The sequence below is a fragment of the Notamacropus eugenii genome, chromosome 5 (assembly GCF_028372415.1).
Source record: "Notamacropus eugenii isolate mMacEug1 chromosome 5, mMacEug1.pri_v2, whole genome shotgun sequence".
Taxonomy (NCBI): Eukaryota; Metazoa; Chordata; class Mammalia; order Diprotodontia; family Macropodidae; genus Notamacropus; species Notamacropus eugenii.
The window spans coordinates 414125618-414146526 of NC_092876.1; the positions used below are offsets into that span (position 1 = coordinate 414125618).

The window sequence follows — 20909 nt, forward strand, 5'->3', positions numbered from 1 at the left end:
TTGGTTAGATCTGGGAGTCATCTACATAGACATGATAATTGAACCATGGGAGATGATGACCTTATCTAAGAAAATTAAATGTAGAGGGATAGTGTAGAGAGAAAAGAGGACAGAGCCTTGGAATACAGCCATAGTTGGTAGGTGAGTCATTGATAATGATTCAGAAAACTGAAAAGGAGCCATCATACCGATAAGAATAAAGAGATGTGAGCACATCTCACAAAAACACAAAAAGGAGAGTATACAGGAATAATAGGTGGTCAAATGCTACAGAGACATCAAAAAACAAAAGAATAGAATAAAGGCTGTTAGATTTGGCAGTTAGATCATTGGTAACTTTGAGCAGTTTCAACTAAGTAGTAAAGTTTGAAGAGATTGTAGAGAAGTTAAAAAGAAAATGTGAGGAAAGGAATGGAGGTACTAAATGCAAGTGGCTTTCTCCAGGAGTTAGTCTGAGAAGGGATGATAGAAGCATGATAGCTAGTGAAAATGGTAATCTAGTGATTTTTTTTACACAGAAGAGAGACTTGTCTATAGGCAGTAGGGCTGGAGCTCTTAGGTAGGGATGGTTCTATGCCTTTCTCTTCCTCATGCTCTTCTACATGAGAGAGTGGAAGGGATTTTTAGAACTGAGAACTAGAGAGGCCTAGAACCTCATGGTTGTTGGTCAAGTTGATTCTACTATACTAATATACTAATTCTGCTATTACCTAGTCTCTGGGATTGAAATTGAGAGTCATAGGGAATTCTCATTATACATTAGGGTGATGTCACCCAAGGATAACCATGGGACTTGGAAGTCCAGGCCAAAGGAAAGATAAAGACTTTGGCCTTTAATTAGATGGGAGAAACCCCACCTTAGCTTTTTGTCCAGAAAATCTTGGCACCCCAGGCAAAGAATATCGTACTAGAAAAAAAGAAAGGCCATTTCATAAAAGAAAGATGAAAATGTTTGTTTTTCCTCCTATGGAGTGTGATTGTGGTCCTGTGACTGAGGTAGGGGTGGCCGCTTTTCTTAAAAGAGCTATTTTTTAAGGCTTTCAACTAAAGGAACATGGCACAGCCCACTCATGTCATGAGGAAGAAATGACAGGATAGCTAAGAATTTTAGCTGAAGTCAGATGCTGGGAGCTATTGCTATTGAGATTTTAACAAAAGGGTAAACTGAGACAAATCTTACACAAAATAACATTTATTAGCACACTACCTGTAAATAAATGGATCCATGGCTTGTCTCCTTTAATGCCAAAGACCCTAACTAAAAGGACATTTCCCCTTATATAGGGTTTGGGGGAGTACAGAACGAAAAACAGAGCAGGCAGGGTAGAAGGGCAACATAATTGGTTACAGAGCTGAGGTGCAGGGAACAACATGATTAGTTGGAAGTTTGGTAATGGGGGCTAGAAATGATTCTTCTTCTCTCATGAAACTAAGAAGTGCTCTTTTTTTTAGCCCAAGTGCAAGATAATGGTCCAGATTTTTGTATAACAAACCAGACATCCTTGAAAGATAGCTTGGGCATGAAGATATGAGCCCTAAACGTTCTTGTAGGTCAGTTAAATTCCTTGAGACAAGAAAGCTGAATTTTTAAGCTTAACCCATAACAGGCCAGCTGAACTCTGAACCATGAGAAACAAACAGAAAGAACCATGACTTAAGCAGTTACAGGGCAAAATTCATTACTTGCAATAGAATCAGTAAGAAAATGATACAGGATCAATTTTAATCTCAAAGCAGAAAGAAGCTCCTTAGCCCATTTGTCTAGCACGACTTTGATTTATAGTAGCTACTGGAGACTACACATCTAATGACTTAAAGAGGCTTTGCATTCAGCATCCATCTGAGCAAGGTAGAGCAAAGCAGGATTCAGAAAAGTCTTTGCATCTGGTGAGGACCGGCAAGTAGGAGGGCCCAGCAGAAGCAAAGACATCAATGGACCTTTAGCATCAGAGGAAGGAGTTGCCCCTCCACTCCATTTTTATGTCTCTGTGTATGTGCCACCACCCCATACGTGCTTCCTGACCACATTCTAGACCCTCTACCAATATATCCTGGCTACACACATAGGCCTCACCACATGTTCCCTACATGTGTGCCTCTTCACATGTGCTAGTAACATGTCTTCTCTTCTCCCTCTAATGGTATGTGTATTTGTAGAAGCATTTACCCCAAGCTTATGGAGAAAGTTTTATTTCTGCTTTTTTTTAATAATGCCATTTTATTAATTGCCTTTATTTTAATCTAATTGTGTTCTTGGGCTGACTATTAAAGGTAAACATATTAGTAGGGGCTTGTTAGCTATCGTTTTAGTATATGGAAAGTCACAAAGTAGCCTTGAACCTGGGGTAGCTTTATCAGGGAGATCTGCACTGCAAGTGCACGTTTGTGGGATGAGTTTCTCCTAGGCACCATACATGATATAAATTATCCATTTCCCAAATGTGCTTGCCCAGCTGCCTTTCTTGATTTTGTTATTGTCATTGTTTTTCCAGATTGCTTCTTCTTTGTTCACTTGGTGTATAGGATTCACATTCATTGTAGTAAGCCTAACTGAAACAAAGAGGGAGACCACTTTTCTAAACATACATTCTTGGTGAAGCAAAAGTCATTAAGTTACAATACAAGATAATATAATCATCTACAGGTGAAAGTCTACTTTTACTAATAGTTAAATAAATATATTGCTTAGTTTTGGGCAAAACCAAATAGGAATTGCTTTGGAGTTATGTATTTTTTTGTATCTTCTGTCATCATCTTTCCTTTTTATTAATTAGATAATTAAATGTTGAATGTACACTAAAGCCAACCTGTAATTCTTTCTTTGAGGTCTTGCTGTACCCCTTATAGGGGCAGCTAAGTGGTGCAATGGATAGAGCACCAGTGCAGGAGTCAGGAGGACCTGAGTTCAAATCTCACCTCAGACACTTGACACTCACTAGCTGTGTAACCTTGGGCAAGTCATTTAACCCCAACTGTCTCATCCTGGGTCATCTCCAGTCATCCTGATGAATATCTGGTCACTGGATTCAGATGGCTGTGGAGGAGAAGTGAGGCTGGTGACCTGCATAGCCCTCCCTCACTCAGTACAAAGTCAAGTGCAAGTCATGTCATCATTTCTCTGATGGCATGGTCTTCTTTGGCAACGAAGGACAAACACACCCCTTATGATAAGGTTCATCTGATACTATTAGAAATTAAACACCCTTGTATAGTTTAAATATATATATAATTTATATTTTTATATATTGTATAATATAGCTTAAATGAATCATATCAGATTTTATTTAATTGCAGATTGATTATAGTAAGGTTCCAGTTTATGGACTGAAAAGAATCATTGTGACCTGAAACCTTGGAAATCACACCTTGGAAATTTGCAGAAGCTACAGTCAGGCTTGATTTATTGTTTTGTCAATTGTCTATATTTAAGAGAGTGTTTACAATGTAGATTAAAAGTATATTGCATGTAAATTGTTTTCGGAGAGCCAGTTATTAAACATTTTAAAGTTGGATTTAGAAATGGTAGAGAACTTAGAGGTCTTCTTATCCAGCCCCATCATTTTGCAGATGAGGAAGCTGAGGCCCAGAGAGGTTAGTGTCTTTCCCCAAGTCAAAGAGGTAGTAAGTTGAAGCTCTAGGATTTCAGTCTCATGTTCAGTGATTATAAGCACAGTTTGCCGCAGTCTACCACTTTGCCTCATGTCATGGCTAAATACCAGTGAATGGTTATTTTCTGCAGGCAGAATAGATGATTAGCATATTAATTTATTGTGTTCATTTGCACATTTATTCTTAAAACTTGCTAAGTTATTTTACCTTGACATCAGAATTAGCATGTGAATATATTTTTACAACTCCAGAAGTGTCTGAACTTTATATGAACAACATATTTACCTTAAGTAAATGTAAACCACAAAAGAATTCTTTTGTAAAATATAAAACCAAGAAAGAGTTCTGGCTTATCCTCATACAGAATCCAGTATTGAGCCCTCACCAAAACTGAAGGAGTCAGATCAATAAATACTTTCATTTGCTTACATCTCTAAATCAGACAGACTTCCTTTACTTACAGAATTAATCTTGAAAGTAGAACAGCGTTCACATGAAGTCTTCTAAAAGCCTTACATTTATGAATAGTGATAGAACAACAAAAACACATTTCAATCTTTTTTTTCCAGAAAGGAATTATTAAATACGTTGTTGCATGTTTTCCCTTGTCCTCCAAATTGTCTAATTATTATGGGGGAAGCAATTGTTTTTAAAAATGTAAAGATATAGCAAAGCATTGATTTCCTTTTATGTCTAAAAATGACCAAATGTTTCCTTCTACTAGGTTACTTACTATGGCTTTGATTGATGCAGCAAAAGCGAATGTAGAAGAGCATTTCCTTCCTGCAGTATTGGAAGACAGTAGTAAGCCTGCAGAATGCAATAGAAGTCTAGGCAATGGTGATTTTTCCAAAATCAGTAACAACAGCGTTGGCAGCATTGATTATAGCAAAACCCGAGGTTCAAGTAGAAACCTTAGTTCTCCGTGTGATTATTCAGAAGATTTTATCTCTGAAAATTACGGATCAGCTGGTAATAACAGTTGTTTAGAGCTGTTTGAACCAAAAGTAAAGAAAGAAAGGAAGATGAAGAAAATTGTTTGTAAAGTCTCCCAACATAAAGGTAAGAAGATTAGGCCGATAGACTAAATTTAATAAAAATAGACACAATTTCTGACCATTGTAATATATTTAATGCTTCCATATTTGCTTTTGTAACAATAATAATAGCAAACATGTATACAGCACCCACTATGTGCTGGACACTGTACTTCTGTTCATTTTTTCATGTTGTAGTGAGGACATATTAATATGTAATACTGTATTATAGGGCAGCATTGCCCCTCCCCCTTCTCTCCTGTCCCCTGCTTCTCCCTCCCCCCACGAAACACATACATACCATCTGCCTTTTTTTTTAGAAGGTAGGGAATAAAATGGTTGACTATTTGATACAGCTGATAGCAGAAAATCCTATTTAATGCTTTCATATTTTTGTGGTTTGTACTCTATTTTATGTATTTTCCATACTTTAACAGTAGTATAGGACAGCATTATTATGCACTCCCCTTAACCCTTCCCTTCAGACATTTTAGGAGCTAGGGAATAAAGTGACCTCTGTTCAATACTAAAGCGATGGCAGAAAGTGTTAGAATTAAAAAGTCAAATGCTAAGCCCCATTGCTTTATTGTACTGAATCTATTAGTGAAGTCAGTCCATTTCACAGATGGCCTTGTTGCATGTTTTTATAATACTCATCATTCAGTGGCACTTTTCTGTAAGGGCACAGCCTCTCCTGCCCTAATTATCCCTGCACCAACCCCAGGCCAGGTCACGTATTACACAGAAATAGAGCAGAGAAGGAATCCTGCCAGGATGGCCCAGGGTCATGTGTATGTTTTCCCATGGGATAATTGGAGCTTCTTTTGTGGTGTACATTAACTGAAGGTAGTTTACATTTTTCTGTGGAGTCATAAATCTCATTCCCATTTGGGCTTATCCTCATACAGAGTCAAATATGGAACCCTCACCAAAACTTAAATACTGATCTCACCCCATTCAGATTATATTAAAGTCTGGTGAGGTATACATATTACTAAAAACTGAATTTTTGAAATTCATGTAACCAAAACCTGTTACAGGTACTTTATGGATGAAAAATGGTGAGAAATATATTCAATCTTTTATTATCAGTTGGGAAATTATCCTTTCGCAACAGAAAGCTATCTTTTCTCTCATTACCATTAATGATAACAATAGCAAATGAGTACAAAAAAAAGTCTTTGTAATAATAATTTCTGACTTCTTAAAGTCCCTACAAATGTCTTACCTTGTTGGGGATTCACTTTATCTCCAGGGCCACCAGAACTACCCTGTCCTCTGTTACTACCCTGGATGTCTATTACTCTTTGAGTTCATTGTGCTGAGAACATATTGGGTTTACTTTTCCTTCCTAGTCCTCCTAGGAATGTCTAGAACCTTTCACAACCCGACCACATATTTACTTCCCTCCTTGTTGCCACTAGAGCTTCAAAAGTCCACATGCACTACTATAGCCTAATATAGAGATGAAAAGGGAGTTCTCTTATTCTTATTACCAAGCATATATGAGAGTATGTGGGTTCCTGGAACTTGCAGTCATCTCTTATAAAAAGATCAAAATCATAAATGATAGGAAGAAAGGATGGATGGAAAGAAAGGGAGAGAGGAAGGAAGGGAGGAAGGGAACCTTCCCTTTCCATTTATACATAGTTGCCTGATATCCTTGGACAACTTCACCTCAAAACCTATCCCCTCTGAACAATGATAATCTAACTGAATTTATTACTTAATGATTGACATACTGCCACCCAACCATTCCCTGCCTCATCCCAATTATTTTGAACTCTCAGCTGCAACCCACTCTGACCATTCTATCATTCCCATCTTTCTCAAATCAACTCCCCTAAAATCTCACTTTCAAACTACACACTCTTTCCAGTGTGCTTTCTGGAATGCCTGCTCCATAGGTTAAAAACTAAGTTTTATCTTAAACCATTTCCTTTTCCTTCTTCTTAAATCTTATTGCACTCACTGACTCCCTAACCCCTCCTGTTTATAGGTTCATTCAATTAATGTTTATCACCAACTCAAGATTCTCATGACTGTTATCTATCAAACTCCAGGATATTTTCCTTCCTTCCTTAACAATTAAGTGCCTGATTTACTGACTTTCCTCCCCAACTTCTACTTTCATACTAGGGAATCCCAACATATATAGTGATAACTTCCTTAAATGCCATAATAACTTTGAATGCTCTGCTTTCTATCCCCTAGCCTTGTTCTTTGTCCACACTGTGACGTCTAATACTTCTACCCCTCAATTTTTACTTAGGCCATTGTGCTAAGGACATATTAGGTTTGTATTTCTGTATCCCCAGAGTGCTATGCTGACTGTACTTTCCCCTTTTCACCATCTTAACCCCTTGGTGAACCAGTTGAATTCTATACTATCTTCTTCTTTTGAGTCCCTTGATCCCTCATCACCAAATTTGCGCTACTAAGTCTCATCCTTGGATTACTCCCTTAATACTGCCTTTGTTTCTACATATATACTGCTAAATAAAACTGGAGAAAATCATAAAGCCATGCTTACTAGATGATTACCACAAATTTATGTTAGATAATCTCAATTGGACCCTCACTGAAACAAAGCAATTCTCTTTACATTTCCCTTACAGACTCACTATCACATAAATCATTTTGGCCTTTCCAAACCTATCCATCCTTCCTCAGACCTCCCATGGATGCCCCTTCCTTGACCCTCCCAACTAAGAATCTTGCCTCATATTTCCCTAAAAAAAAAAAGAAAAAGAAAATTGAGGCCATATGCTGAGAGCTCCCTCTTCTTTCCTCTTCATTTTACACAGGCATTTATACATATACCTTTTCCTGCTGTGTCCTTGATCCATCTCACATGCAAAGGAGGCCCTTCTCCTTGCTAAGGCAAACCCATATAGATATGCAAGTGGTTCCATTCCATTCTGTCTTCTCCAGAAGATTGTCTCCTCTATCATTCTCACTCTCTTTATTTTCAGTCTTTCCCTATTTACAGTCTGCTTTCCTACTGCCTACAAACCTGCTCATATCTTCCTGCATCCTCAAAAAAACCCTCAGGAGGCCCTTCTATCCAAATTGTTCTCTCCTCCCTTTTATGGCTAAACTCCTTGAGAAGAACTTCTACAATAGGTACCTTCAATTCATTTCCTCTTACTCTCTAGAGTCTGCATTATTTAACTGAATCTACCTTCTTCAAAGTTACCAATGATCTCTTGATTAAATGAAATCTAATTGCCTTTCTCAATCCTCAGCCTTCTTGACCTCTCTGCAGCCTTTTACACTGTTAATCATCTTCTTCTTGATACTGTCTTCTCTCTAGATTTTTTCTCACACTGCTCTCCCTGGGTTCTACTACCTGTGTGATGGCTCCTTCTCAGTCTACTTTCCTGAATCTTCCTCTAGGTTTCACTCCCTAGGTTTCCCCAAGGCTCTGTTCTGGGCCCTCCTCTCTTCTTTCACTATATTATTTAGCTTGGTGATCTCATCAGTTCCCATGGTTTCAATTATGCTCTTCTACATGGAGATGATTCTGAGATCTATTTGTACAGCCCTAGACTCTCTCTTGATCTTTACTTGCCTTTTGGATGTCTCAAACTGGATCTTAAGACATGTCTCTTAAACATCTTAAACTCAATGTGTCCAAAACTGAACTTGTCTTTCCCCAAAATCCACCCCCTCTTCCTAACTTCTCTATTACTGTGGAGGGTACCACCATCCTCCCAAGTCACCCAGACACCCAACTAGGTGTTATCCTTTACTCCTCATTCTCTCATCCTCCATATTCAATTAATTGCCAAATTCTATCAATTCTGTCTTTACAACATCTCATTATATGCCCTTCTTTCTCCTCTCACACTGTCAACCACTCTGATGTGGGCCCTTATGTTCTCACAAATAGGCTTGCAATAGTCTCCTGACTGGTCTCCTTGCCTCGCAACTACCTTCTCTAGTCCAGCCTCTACTCAGTTATCAAACTGTTCTTTTTAACATGCAAATCTAACCATATCACAGATACTCAAACACCATTCAGTGAACTCCAGTGGCCCCCCTAAGACCTTCAGGAACAAATATAAAATCCTTTGTTTAGATTTTAAAGTCGTTTATCAGTCAGCCCCTTCCTACCTTTCCAGTCTTCTAATACCTTAGTCCCCCTCTCCCCCTGAGTATTTTACAATCCAATAACACTGGTCTTCTTTCTGTTCCTTGAACAAGACACCCCATCTCTTGACTCTATGCATTTTCATTGTCTGTTTTCCATGCCCTTAGTCTCTATTTCTTTGCTTCCCTGGCTTCTTTCATGTGTCAGCCAACCTACAAGAATACTTTTCAGGTCTTCTTTAATCTTAGTGCCTTCCTTCTAAGATTATCTCCACTGTATACTAAATAAATCTTGTTTGTTCAAGTTAAATACATGTCATCTCCTCTATAACACTGTGAGCTACTTGAGAGCGGGGATTTTTTTAAATTTTGTTTTGTTTTTTCCTTCTTTTGTCTACTTAGCACTTAACACAGTGCATGGTCCATGGTAGGCACTTCATAAATACTTGTAGATGTGGAGTCAGGGAGAGGAAAGGGAAAGAAGAAAAGGAAGGAAGGAAGGAGAGAGAGAGAGAGAGAGAGAGAGAGAGAGAGAGAGAGAGAGAGAATGAGGAAGGGAGGGAACAAAGGGGAAAGGGGAGGGAGAAAAAGAAAGAGAAAAAGGTTATTTGGAACATATTTTCCCATAGTTTGTACTGGCAGACAGGTTTGTTCCATTAGTCTTCCTAATAGATTTTCTTCTGCTCCTTTCCTATTGTTTTTAGAATCTGGGAACTCATTTATTTGTAAAGAGTTGATTGGGGAACCTGATCAATTTCATGTGTTTATAAGGAGGTGAACCTCGGTTTTGGACTTTGATTGTGTCTTTGTCCTAAGGTTGTGGAGATGCCTGTTGGCACCTGGTTAAAAAAGAAAGAAACTATCTTCTTAAATATCAGCAGTTGAGAATAAGTCAGTTGGCTCTGGCTGGTGTGGATTAGAACCACTCATTTTTTGTGGGGTAAATATTTTGCTTTTTTAACAAATAGCTTTTATCAGAGCGTAGAACCAAGATGGTGGGAAAAAAGCAGGCACTCACCTGAGCTCTCCCCAAATTCCCCTCCAAACAACTTTAACACTTCAAAATTAATTCTAGAGTGACAGAACCCATAAAAGGATGCAGTGGAACCATTTTCCAGCCCAAGACAACCTAGAAGGTCGACAGAAAAGGTCTGTAGCATTAGGGTGAGAGTGGAGTGGGGTCCAGTACAGGTAACATCCCAGCAATACAGCAGCAGTCCTCAGCAAGTCAGCCTCAGGCCTTGGAGGCAACTAAACTGGCAGCAGTGAATCTGAGAGCTTTCACTCTGCATATAGTAAGGGGGTCAGACATGTGGTCAGGAATGAGATTACAGGGATCCCTTTGCTGACACTGGGTGCAGGACTCTGTTGCATTGCCTATACACAGATCTGAGTCATAGTCCCAGGGTTTGTGGCTGCAGGGGAACAGGGACCCTGGTCACAGTTCCAAGGTAGAAAAGAGTTCAGTGTGGTTACTTACAGATCAGAGCTCAGACCAGGAAACTAGTAAACACATCTCATCTTCAATTATAGCACTTTGGAATAACTGAAAACTTATAGACACCAAGAACTAGGTCTGAAAACAACAGAACAAAAAACCCAAAGCTTGGAACAGGGCCCCTTCCATCCCAGCAGCAGAGCCCCACTTTAATATAAAATTATAAGTCAAGAAATAGGCTGGAAAATAAGCAAACAAACAAACAAACAAAAAGACCTAATCATAGAAAATTACCATAGTGACAAGGAAGTTCAAAGCACAAACTCAGAAGACAACAATCTGTTGCTTAGAAGAAATACATTTTTTAAAAAAGATAAGCAAAATTAAATCTGAGAGATGGAAAACCATTTACTGTCCATCAAGAGAATTCAAAAAAGTATTATAGTCATACTGTCTGTCAAAACAAACATTCAAAAATTGAAAGGGATAAATAAACAAGGAAACTACATTAGTTGAGGGGAACCAAAGACAATAAACCAATATCAATAATAAAAGAAATATTAACTGAGCTACAAGTAACACAATAGTGACAGCAGACATCAGTGTTCCTCTCTGTTTTCGATTAGTCTAATGGATAAACAATACAAATGGCTACAGAAAACAGAGCTAGAAGACATATGACATTTTTTTAAAAGGGCCTACAAAAGAATATACTTATTCCTCAGTACCATATGGAACTTTTACAAAAATTGACCATGTAGTATGGCACAGAAATATTGCAAACAAAAGATTTTTTTAAAAAGTAGAAATAGTTCATGTATCTTTGAAAAACTGTAAGATAAAAACAATAGTCATTAGTTATTGCTTCAGGGACCATGAACAAAAAGCATGGACCCAAATGGAAACTGAATGAAATAATAGATAATGATTTGGTAAAAGAACAAACCATAAAAGTTATCAACTATATGAAAGTGACAGTAATGAAGCAGTGTAACGAAATTTGTGAGATGCAACTACAGCAGTCATCAGTAGGGAATATGACAGGAGAAATAATTTCCCTGGAAATAGACATTGATAAGATAGAAGAGATTAATGAACTGAATATACATTTTCTTAAAACTTAGGAAACCAACAAATATACAAACCTACAATAAGCATAAAAGAGGAGGAGGCACCAAAAATTAGAGCAAAAATAAATTGGAAACCAACAAAATCCTAGAGAGCCAATAAAACTAAATCAATAAAATAAACCAAAAAATAAATCAATAAAACTAGAAAACTGAAGAATGAAAAAACTTTAATCTGATTTTTTTTAAAAAGGTCAGAAAATCAAAACAAAAAAAATAGCAAATGAGCAAGGTGAAATCACAATAAAACCAGAAGTATGAAGAATAATCAGAATGTTATCCACAGTTGTATGTTTTTGTTACAAAACCTAGAACACAAAAGAAATATAGGAATACCTTCAAAAATATAAAATGATTAAATAATCAGAAGACTAGATAGAGATCTTAAGTAACCTAATCTCAGAAAAGAAAATTGAACTAGCTGTAAAGAAAATGCCAAAGAAAGAAACTCCTGACAGATTCACAGGAAAAATCTATCAAACTCTTAAAGAAAAATTAAAGATAAACCATAAAAGGAAAACTATAGGCCAATATTATTAATACAAAAATTTTAAATAAAATCCTGTCAAACGAATTCCAGCAGTTTATCCAAGAACTCAGTCTTGGGTTTATCCAGGCATTCAAAAATGGTTCAACATTAGGAAAATAATCTCACATTAAAACCCTAAGCTTCCAAAGCTACATAATTATCTCAACAGCTGCAGAAAAAACCTTTGGCAAAGTATAACAGTCATCTTTTAAAAAAAATTAAAATATATGAAATATAAACATAGAAGGACCTTTTTAATATAATAAAAAAATCTAAAACCAAAAGCAAGTATCATATGCAACGGATGCGCTCAGATCTTTTCCAGTAAATACAGACGTAAAGTAAGGATGCCTACTATCCTCACTATTATTTGTATAATCCTGGAAATTCTATCAATAAGACAAGAGAAAGAAAGACATAAAGGTAAGTGAAACTAACCTATTTGCTGATGATAATGATGGTATTCTAGGGAATCAGCAAGGATACCAATCAAGACAATAGTTTCAGGAAAATTAAAAATTACAAAACGAACTCTCAAAAATCAACTGCATTTCTATATAAAAATAACAAAATCCATGAATCAAAAATAGAGAAATCCCATGCCAAAAAACTACAAATTTCTTAAAGTATCTGGGGATCACAGACTATGATCTACCAAAATGTGCAAGACTTGTATAGACTCAGTTACAAAGTGCTCCTTAAGGATAACTTAAATAGCTGGAGGAATATTCAGTGTTCATGGCTACAAATGCCAATATAATAAAAATGACAGTACTACTAAAGTTAGGTAATGCTTTTAATGTCATATCAATCAAATTGTCAAGAGAATTTGATAAAATAATAAAATTCATTGGAAAAAAAGATAAAATATCAAGGGAAATGGTAAAAAGAGGCAGGGACAAAACATGAATAGCACTTTCAGACCTAAAACTATCATGAAGCAGCAGTCATCAAAACCATCTGGTATTGCTTAGAAAATACAAAGGTAAATCAATAGAACAAACTAAGTAAGGGAAAATCAGAAACAGCAGAACGCAATCAATAAATAAGCCAGGCTGTGCTAAGTGCTGGGGATAGGAAAAGAAACAAAAGATAGTCCATGCCCTCAAGGAGCTTATGATCTAATATGAGAGACAACATGCAAAAAAATAGAAGAAAGCAAGCTATATACAGGATAAATAGGAAATAATTAACAGAGGGAAAGCTCTGGGATTAGGAGTTTAGGGGTTAGGGATGTTTAAGAAGACTGGAAAGGTAGATGGGGGCTAAGTTATAAAGGACTTTGAATGCCAAATAGAGCATTTTGTATTTGTTCCTGGAGGCAATAGGAAATCACTGTTTGTTGAATAAGATACAATCAGACCTCTGTTTTAGGAAAATCATTTTCATAGCTGAGTGGAGGATGGATTGAAATTGCAAGAGACTTGAGGCAGACAGACACACCAGCAGGCTATTGCCAAAACTGAGGTGTGGAGTGATGAGTGCCTGCACTAGAGTGGTGGCAGTGTCAGAGGAGAGGAGAAATATTTGAGAGTGAGAAATCCAAGATGAATGGTAGGTTGTAAGTAAGCCTGAGGGACAGGAAGGACTGTGTTGCTCTCTACAGTAAAAAAGGAAGGTAAGAGGAGAGGGAAGGTTTAGAGAGAAAGATAAATGAGTTCACTTTGTGGCATGTTGAGTTTAACATGTATACTAGACATCCAGTTCGAGATATCTTAAAGGCAATTAGAAATGCAAGATTAGAGTTCAACAGTGACTTTGGGGCAGAAGTAGATTTGAGAATCTTCAGCCTAGAGATGGTAATTAAATCCATGGGAACTAATGAGATTACCAAGTTTAGTAGTACAGAGAGAGAAGAGAGGAGGGCCCAACACAGAACCCTGAGGAATCCCTACAAATGGAGGTCATGCTGTGGAGGGAAGATTCAGCAAAGGAGACAATGAAGAAGTCATATAGGTAAAAGGAAAACCAGGAGAGAATAGTGTCCTAAAAATATAGAGAGAAAAGCATCAGGGATGAGAGGATGATCAACAGAGTGAAAGGCTTCAGAGAAGTCAAGGAGAATAAGGACTGAGAAAAGCCCATTGGGGGCGGAGCCAAGATGGCAGAGTAGAAAGACACACATATGCTAGCTCCAAACCCACAGCCCATAAAATATCTGTAAAAAAGAACTCTGAACAAATTCTGGAGCAGCAGAAGCCACAGAACAACAAAGCAGACTAGATTTCTGTTCCAGAGAGCCCTGAAAACCTCTAGCAAAAGGTCCTTCGAGCTACAGACCCAGAGCCGAGCCCAGCCCTGCCTTGGCCACGTGGCACTGAGAGGAGCAGATCCGAGGAGGCTTCAGGGATGGAATCTCCAGCAGCCGCGCAGGTCCCTCCACCCACGGGCCCCAAAGGTTGGTGAGAGGGTCTTCTCAGCTTGCTGAGAGGGGAGTGGGGTCCCCCCATAACTCAGGCCCCCTCGGGAGGCAGCAGTGGAGGCAGGAGCAGACAGGGGCTCCCCAAGCAGGCAGGAGCCTGGATCCATTGTTGAAGGTCTCTACATAAACCCCCTGAGGGATCTGAGCCCCATGAGGCGGCCCTGCCCCCACCTGAGCAGCTGAACTTGATCTCACATTGAATAGCAGCCCCGCCCCCACCAAAAGCCCTGAGGCTGGGAAGCTGCATTTGAATCTCAGACCCCAAGCTCTGGCTGGGTGGATCTGGAGGCCAGGTGGGTGTGAAGAGAATATTCAGAAGTCAAGTCACTGGCTGGGAAAATGCCCAGAAAAGGGAAAAAAAATAAGACTATAGAAGGTTACTTTCTTGGTGAGCAGGTATTTCCTCCCTTCCTTTCTGATGAGGAAGAACAATGCTTACCATCAGGGAAAGACACAGAAGTCAAGGCTTCTGTATCCCAGCCCACTCAATGGGCTCAGGCCATGGAAGAGCTCAAAAACGATTTTGAAAATCAAGTTAGAGAGGTGGAGGAAAAACTGGGAAGAGAAATGAGAGACATGCAAGCAAAGCATGAAAAACAAGTAAACACCCTGCTAAAGGAGACCCAAAAAAATGCTGAAGAAAATAACACCTTGAAAAATAGGCTAACTCAATTGGCAAAAGAGGTTCAAAAAGCCAGTGAGGAGAAGAATGCTTTCAAAAGCAGAATTAGCCAAATGGAAAAGGAGGTTCAAAAGCTCACTGAAGAAAATAGTTCTTTCAAAATTAGAATGGAACAGATTGGAGGCTAATAACTTTCTGAGAAACCAAGAAATCACAAAACAAAACCAAAAGAATGAAAAAATGGAAGATAATGTGAAATATCACATTGGAAAAACAACTGACCTGGAAAATAGATCCAGGAGAGATAATTTAAAAATTATGGGACTACCTGAAAGCCATGATCAATAAAAGAGCCTAGACGTCATCTTTCATGAAATTATCGAGAAAAGCCCATTGGATTTGGCAACTAAGAGATCTAAGTGACTGTAGAGAGAGCATTTTCAGTGGAATGATAAGATCAGAAGCCAGAATGTAAGGGGTTACGAGAAGAGTGAGAGAAAAGAAAGTGGAGGCACCTATTGTAGAGGGCCTTTTCAAGAAATTTAGATACAAAGGTGTAGCAAGTTAAAACTGATGCTGAAACACAGTCTTCTCCAGGGCAAGACAACATTTTATTAACAATGACACATATACTGTTGGTAAAATGATGGTGCTAGCACCTCAGTAAGAAGCCAGGGACCTGAGCATGATCAATTTATTAGTTAAGGTAGCAATCAATTAATTGGGTGAATGGTTTCTCTTGATGACCAAAAACCTGAAGTGAGGGCTGAGAGGGTTTTTTAAACTTAGCTGTGTCTTTCTTCTGATTGACCTGACAGTTTATCATTTGGATCTTGCTTGGCAAAGACAAGACAATCCCTACGGGTAGACATTTTAATGAGATGTGGCTTCAAGTGTGGTGGATCACACCTCTCTCTCTGGCAATTAGGGAATGCTAATTGCTTTATGAGACCCATATGCATCCAGCAGTCTTGGCTAGAAAAAAAGAAACATTTCAATCAGGTATCCTCCTGCTTAGCCTCCCCTTTGGAGACCAAGTCACCAATGACTTTGAAAAGGAGAAGCAAGAATGGTAGAATCATGCTCTGGGGAGGGCCTAGCTCAAATTGGTTCTTCATTTAAAGGATTCCAATTTAAATTGGTTAGCAAAGATTGGGGTGAGGTGGGGTAGGAGTGATTACATACCTCAACCACAGCTTAGTTCTGACTGGGAGATGTCTCCTTTTGAGCTAAGCTAAGAGGGCTTTTGACAAAATGGGGGAAAGGATGGATTATAGAGGAATATTATTATCAAATGATGCAGCATAATATTAATTTTCCTCAAAGGGCAAAAGAGATATAGTGTGATAGTATAACAGCAAGCACCCCGACATACACAGGGGGGCCTGCTATCACAGGTTTTTAGATCTGCATTCATAAAAGGAAAGGCAATTTTTGAGGGGTTAACAATCACTTTAATCAAGCACATGTATCATTCCTTTGTTAGAGACATGCTTGATACACAAAAAGGTATCAAGGAAACTTACTAGAGTTCAGAGAAATTGAACATGTTGGCCAAGATCAACTCCACCCTTCTTCACACAGAGAGAGAGAGAGAGATACAGAAATGAGGTCATTTTTATAAAGTTCATGCAGGACAGATCCATCAGAGGACAGGTTGGTCCATTCTCTTTTGGGTCACAATCTTTTGACACACCCACTGTACGTCATTAACAAGCGCAGTTGGATTTTTTAGGTGGCTCCTTACAATGACTTCATGTTCTCCTTTCTGATAGGCTTTCCCTCAAACAGCTTGTCAAACCTGCGCACAAGTTTCTGACCTTCTTTACCTGACTCTGCAGGGTCACAATTCTGATTCACTTTCACCCAAAGCTGTGGAAACAGAACTTCTTCCTTGTTTCCCACACCTTTAACCAAACACATATCTCATTCACCTCGTTCAGGGGAGTCAGCACCCTGAACTTCAACAGGTATGGTCTGCCTCACCACCAACAGGCAGGTCCAACTGTCTGACCATAGTTATCAGAGAGGGAAGCACCAACTTCTGGGTTTTTCAAGCCAGGGGGCTCCTTAGTGGCTTCCCAGAGTCCTCCTTTGGCCAAACAAACACTTCCAGTTACTAAGCCCCCAAATAAAACCCACACTTTAGAGTCTTCATACACTTTTTAGAGCCAGAGGGCTTGATATCCTTTGATATCCATAACCAAAGGTATGGACTTTCCTACAAATCTTCCCAAGCCCAACAATGAGTGGGAAAGATCCTCCTTGATCACATTATTCAGAGGTACTTTTAGTAAAACAAAAACAGCAAAAGAACCTATTTTGCTTGCCCTTACAGATAGTGGGGATGGAAGATTCAAGGGAAGGTTTGTTTATTTTCAGGATAGAGGTGACATGTACAGGCAGTAAGAAATGAGCAATTGGGGAGACATTAAAAATAAAAAAAAGTGGAGATGACAGAAGGGACAATCAGTTGGAGGAGATGTGAAAGAATGAGATTACTTGAACAAGTAAAAGGGTTAATCTCAAAAAGAAGTAAGTCCATTTCATCATATGAAACACGAGTGAAAGAAGAAAAAGCAGCAGAAGGCACCCAAGTGATAGGAGATGAGGAAGAGAGAAGAGGAAATTCATGATGAATAGCTTCCATTTTTCTTTTCTGTAAAATATGAGACAAGCTTCTTAGCTGGGAGATTGAAGGGAAGGGAAGGCATAGAGGTTTGAAGAGGGACGAAAAGGTTTAGAAGAGCTGCTGTGGAGAATATGATAATGAGTTGGTAAGGAAAGATAGTGGGATTGCCTTGCAGCAGTGAGGGCCCAGTGGTATTTATGTAGCATAAATTTGTAGTAGACCAAGTCAAAACAGTTGTCTGGTTTTCCCCACCTTTGCTCAGTAGGACATATAAGTGCAAAGGTGGTAAATGGTGGGAGTGATACAAGGATAAGGTTGGCTGGATGTACCTGGTGGTATAAAAAGGGAATCAGAATTCAAGGAAGGATGAGAGTGTAAAGTTGAATTAGAGTGACTAATGCAGGGGAAATGGCCAGGGAGAGAGTTGAGTTGTCAGGAAATTAGAGGTTAAGGAAGATTGAGGAAACATTTATATAAAGAAAGGCAGAAGGAGAGGTGAAAACTAATAGATTATAGTCATGAAGAGCTGTCTTGAACATGGAGATACTACATTTGTGAGTGACATCAAGATCAAGGGTATGATCATCTTTATGTATGGCAGAGGCGGGGCATTGTAACACCAATATGATACTCATAGCAGCTGCTCTGAATATACGTATTTCCAGGGTTGAACTGCAAAATATATTAAGTTCTCCTCGTTCAAGATTATGCAAAAACATTTATTGGGAACATTACTATTGAGATACCAGAAAGCAGAACTTAACAAAATAACAGAAATATTTGTACACATCACCAATCCAGGGAGCATGGACATCGAAAGCGTTCTTTTCATCCAGCCTCCCCACAAGCAAGCCCCTCTAGGCAAGTTCCTCCCTCTGCCAACTCTTCTCCCTATGAGGTTTTCCAACAAAGAGCACCTGATTTGCTTAGCCAAGAAGCACGAAAATCTATGTGCCTCAGTGCAAAACCCCATGGCTCACAGCCTGATTGTCTGTGCCTCAGGGCTCTATATGACTCAGTATGTGTCACAGCTGTAAACTAGGCTGGAGTTCAAAGTAGCAAGACATCCATGACTGAAATACCTGTGTACCTTTAGATCTGGGAACATGGCTCATGTTCTAAGGAAAAAAGGAACACACGTGGTCACATAAGCCTGATAATGGGCAGGAAAGATCTTGTATTCCATTAACTCTATGCTCATCGGGGTGAGTAGTTAAGGAATTGAGTGACTAAAGTATTTGAGGGAGAATCAATATATTTATTGAAGTCCCCTGGGACAGCAAGTGGCAGGGGTGAACTTGAAGGGCAAGACTTGGAAAGTTGAGGAAAATTAGAAGCCAGGTATTGAATTCATTGAGGGAGGAAGAAGAATGACATGGGGGGGGGGGGGGGGTCTATAGACAATAGCAAACAGGATTTTTATTAGTTGGTATGAATAGCATGAACCTCAAAGGAAGATAGTTTACTAAGTGATGGAAGAAGGCAGAGAACCTAGAAGTGGCGATGGGAAACAAGAAGTATTCCAACTCCTTCATCTTGACCAGTAGACCAGTAAGCTGATAAGAATGAATGAATTTGCAGCCAATATTGAAAAGGGTGACCAGGGAGACTATGTCATCAGGGAAAAACTAGGTTTCACTAAGAACTAATAGATGGAGAGTGGGAGAGAAATAGGTTTAAGATGAAGGGAAATTTGTTGCTCATGGAACAAGTATTCCAAGAGGAACAATGGAAGGGCTGGCTGGAGTTAGGATAAAACTTTCAGGAGGGAGGATTGAGGAGGATTTGATAAAATAGAACACATAAGTTACCAAGGAAAAATTTCCGTTTAATTAAAAACTTCTAGAAAAACTGAAAAGCAGTGTGGCAGAAATTAGGCTGAGACTAATATCTTACACTATATTCCACAATGCATTCTAAATGAGTATGTGACCATAATATTAATAATCACATTATTGAAAAAAATTTAAGGAGAAGCAGACCATATACCTCTCACAGTTATGATAAAGAGGTGTATTCTTAACCAGATAAGGAATAGAGGCAATTTTAAAATAGAAAATAGATGACTGTTTATTTGAAACTGAAAAGCTTCTGCACAGACACAATTAATATATCAAGGATAAGAAGGGAAATGGTCAAATGAGAAAAAAAATGTTTATATTAAATTTCTCTGATAAGGGTTTGTTATCTAAACAATTAACAAATCTCTATATGTGTGTGTATATACACATATATAATACACATATATTGCGTACATATATGAGTAACATCTATTCCCTAGTAGACCAATCAATCAAAAGCATTTATTAATCATCTGTTATGTGCTAAGCACTATGCTAAGGGCTGGGGATACATAACGAGGTAAAATACAGTCCTGTCTTCAAAAGGCTTATAACCTAATGGAGGAGATAATATGCAAGCAAATATATACAAAGTATACTATACACAGAATAAATAGGAAATAACAGAGGGAAGGCACTGGAATTAAAAAACATTCAGGAAAGTTTCCTGTAGAAGATAAGATTTTAGTCAAGACTTAAAGGAAGCCAGAGAGATCAGTGGTTGGAGAGGAGGAGAGAGATTGTTCCAGTCATGGGGATAGCAAGAGAGGACACCCAGATTCAAGAGATGGAGTATCTTGTTAGTGGAACATCCAGAAGGTCATTGTCATTTGACTGGAGTACATGTTGCGAAATAAGGTGGAAGAAGATGGAAAGCTGATCAAAGGATATAAAGAAACCGAGCTCAAAATAAGAATCACAATGCATTTAAAACCACATGAATGGATGTTCTGGATCACTGAAGATAAGAGAAATGCAAGTCAAAACAACCTTGAAATTTTGCAAAATGATAAATTTAAAATGGCATTTAAAATGAGAAAAGGACCAACATGGACAAAAAATATTTATAGCAGTTCTCTTTGTGGTGACAAAGAATTTGAAATTGAGGAGATGCCCATCAATTGGGAAATGGCTAAACAAGTTGTAGTATATTAATGTAGTGTAATATAATTGTGCTATAAAAAAATTGCATACAGGCAGATTTCAGAAAAACCTGAAAAGATTTGCATGAACTGATACAAAGTGAAGTGAACAGAACCAGGAGAACATTGTACACAGTTAACAGCAACATTGTGAGATGACCAGTATGATAGACTTAATTCTTCTCAATTATTCAGTGATCCAAGTACTCTCAAAGAAAAATGCTATCCATGTCCAGAGAAAGAACTGATGAAGTCTGAATGTGTGTTGAAGCATAATATCTTTATTTTTTTCTTAGTTTTTTTCTTTTATTCTTTTTCTGCTTTCACAGCATGATTAATATGGATATATATTTTGTGTGATTGCACATATATAATCTGTATCAAATTGCTTACTGTCTTAGGGAGGGAGGAAGAG

General features: G+C 38.4%; 1 protein-coding gene and 1 long non-coding RNA gene across 9 annotated transcripts in view; one reads left to right on the plus strand and one right to left on the minus strand.

Moving 5' to 3' along the window:
• LCA5L (lebercilin LCA5 like) overlaps positions 1 to 20909 on the plus strand; it is a 75118-nt gene that overhangs the window by 12669 nt on the left and 41540 nt on the right. For 4 of the 7 annotated variants that reach the window (XR_011968177.1, XM_072614784.1, XM_072614789.1 and 1 more), the window contains exons 3-4: positions 3295 to 3388; positions 4334 to 4671. Coding sequence is in view for 6 of the 7 variants with exons in the window: in XM_072614784.1 (XP_072470885.1) it covers positions 4344 to 4671 (328 nt within the window). In the remaining variant the exon portion in view is untranslated. Of the gene's footprint in view, positions 1 to 2492; positions 2645 to 3294; positions 3389 to 4333; positions 4672 to 20909 lie in introns of all 7 variants that reach the window. The other 3 variants (XM_072614787.1, XM_072614788.1, XM_072614785.1) reach the window with 2 other exon arrangements.
• On the minus strand, positions 2199 to 8066 carry LOC140506991 (uncharacterized). Of its 2 annotated transcripts, none has more exons than XR_011968179.1 (3): positions 7999 to 8066; positions 5875 to 6101; positions 2199 to 2546 (listed from the first exon to the last, which is right to left on the minus strand). It is a non-coding gene; the product is annotated as an uncharacterized lncRNA (long non-coding RNA). The 2 variants fall into 2 exon arrangements; XR_011968178.1 differs by having other exon boundaries at positions 2199 to 2550.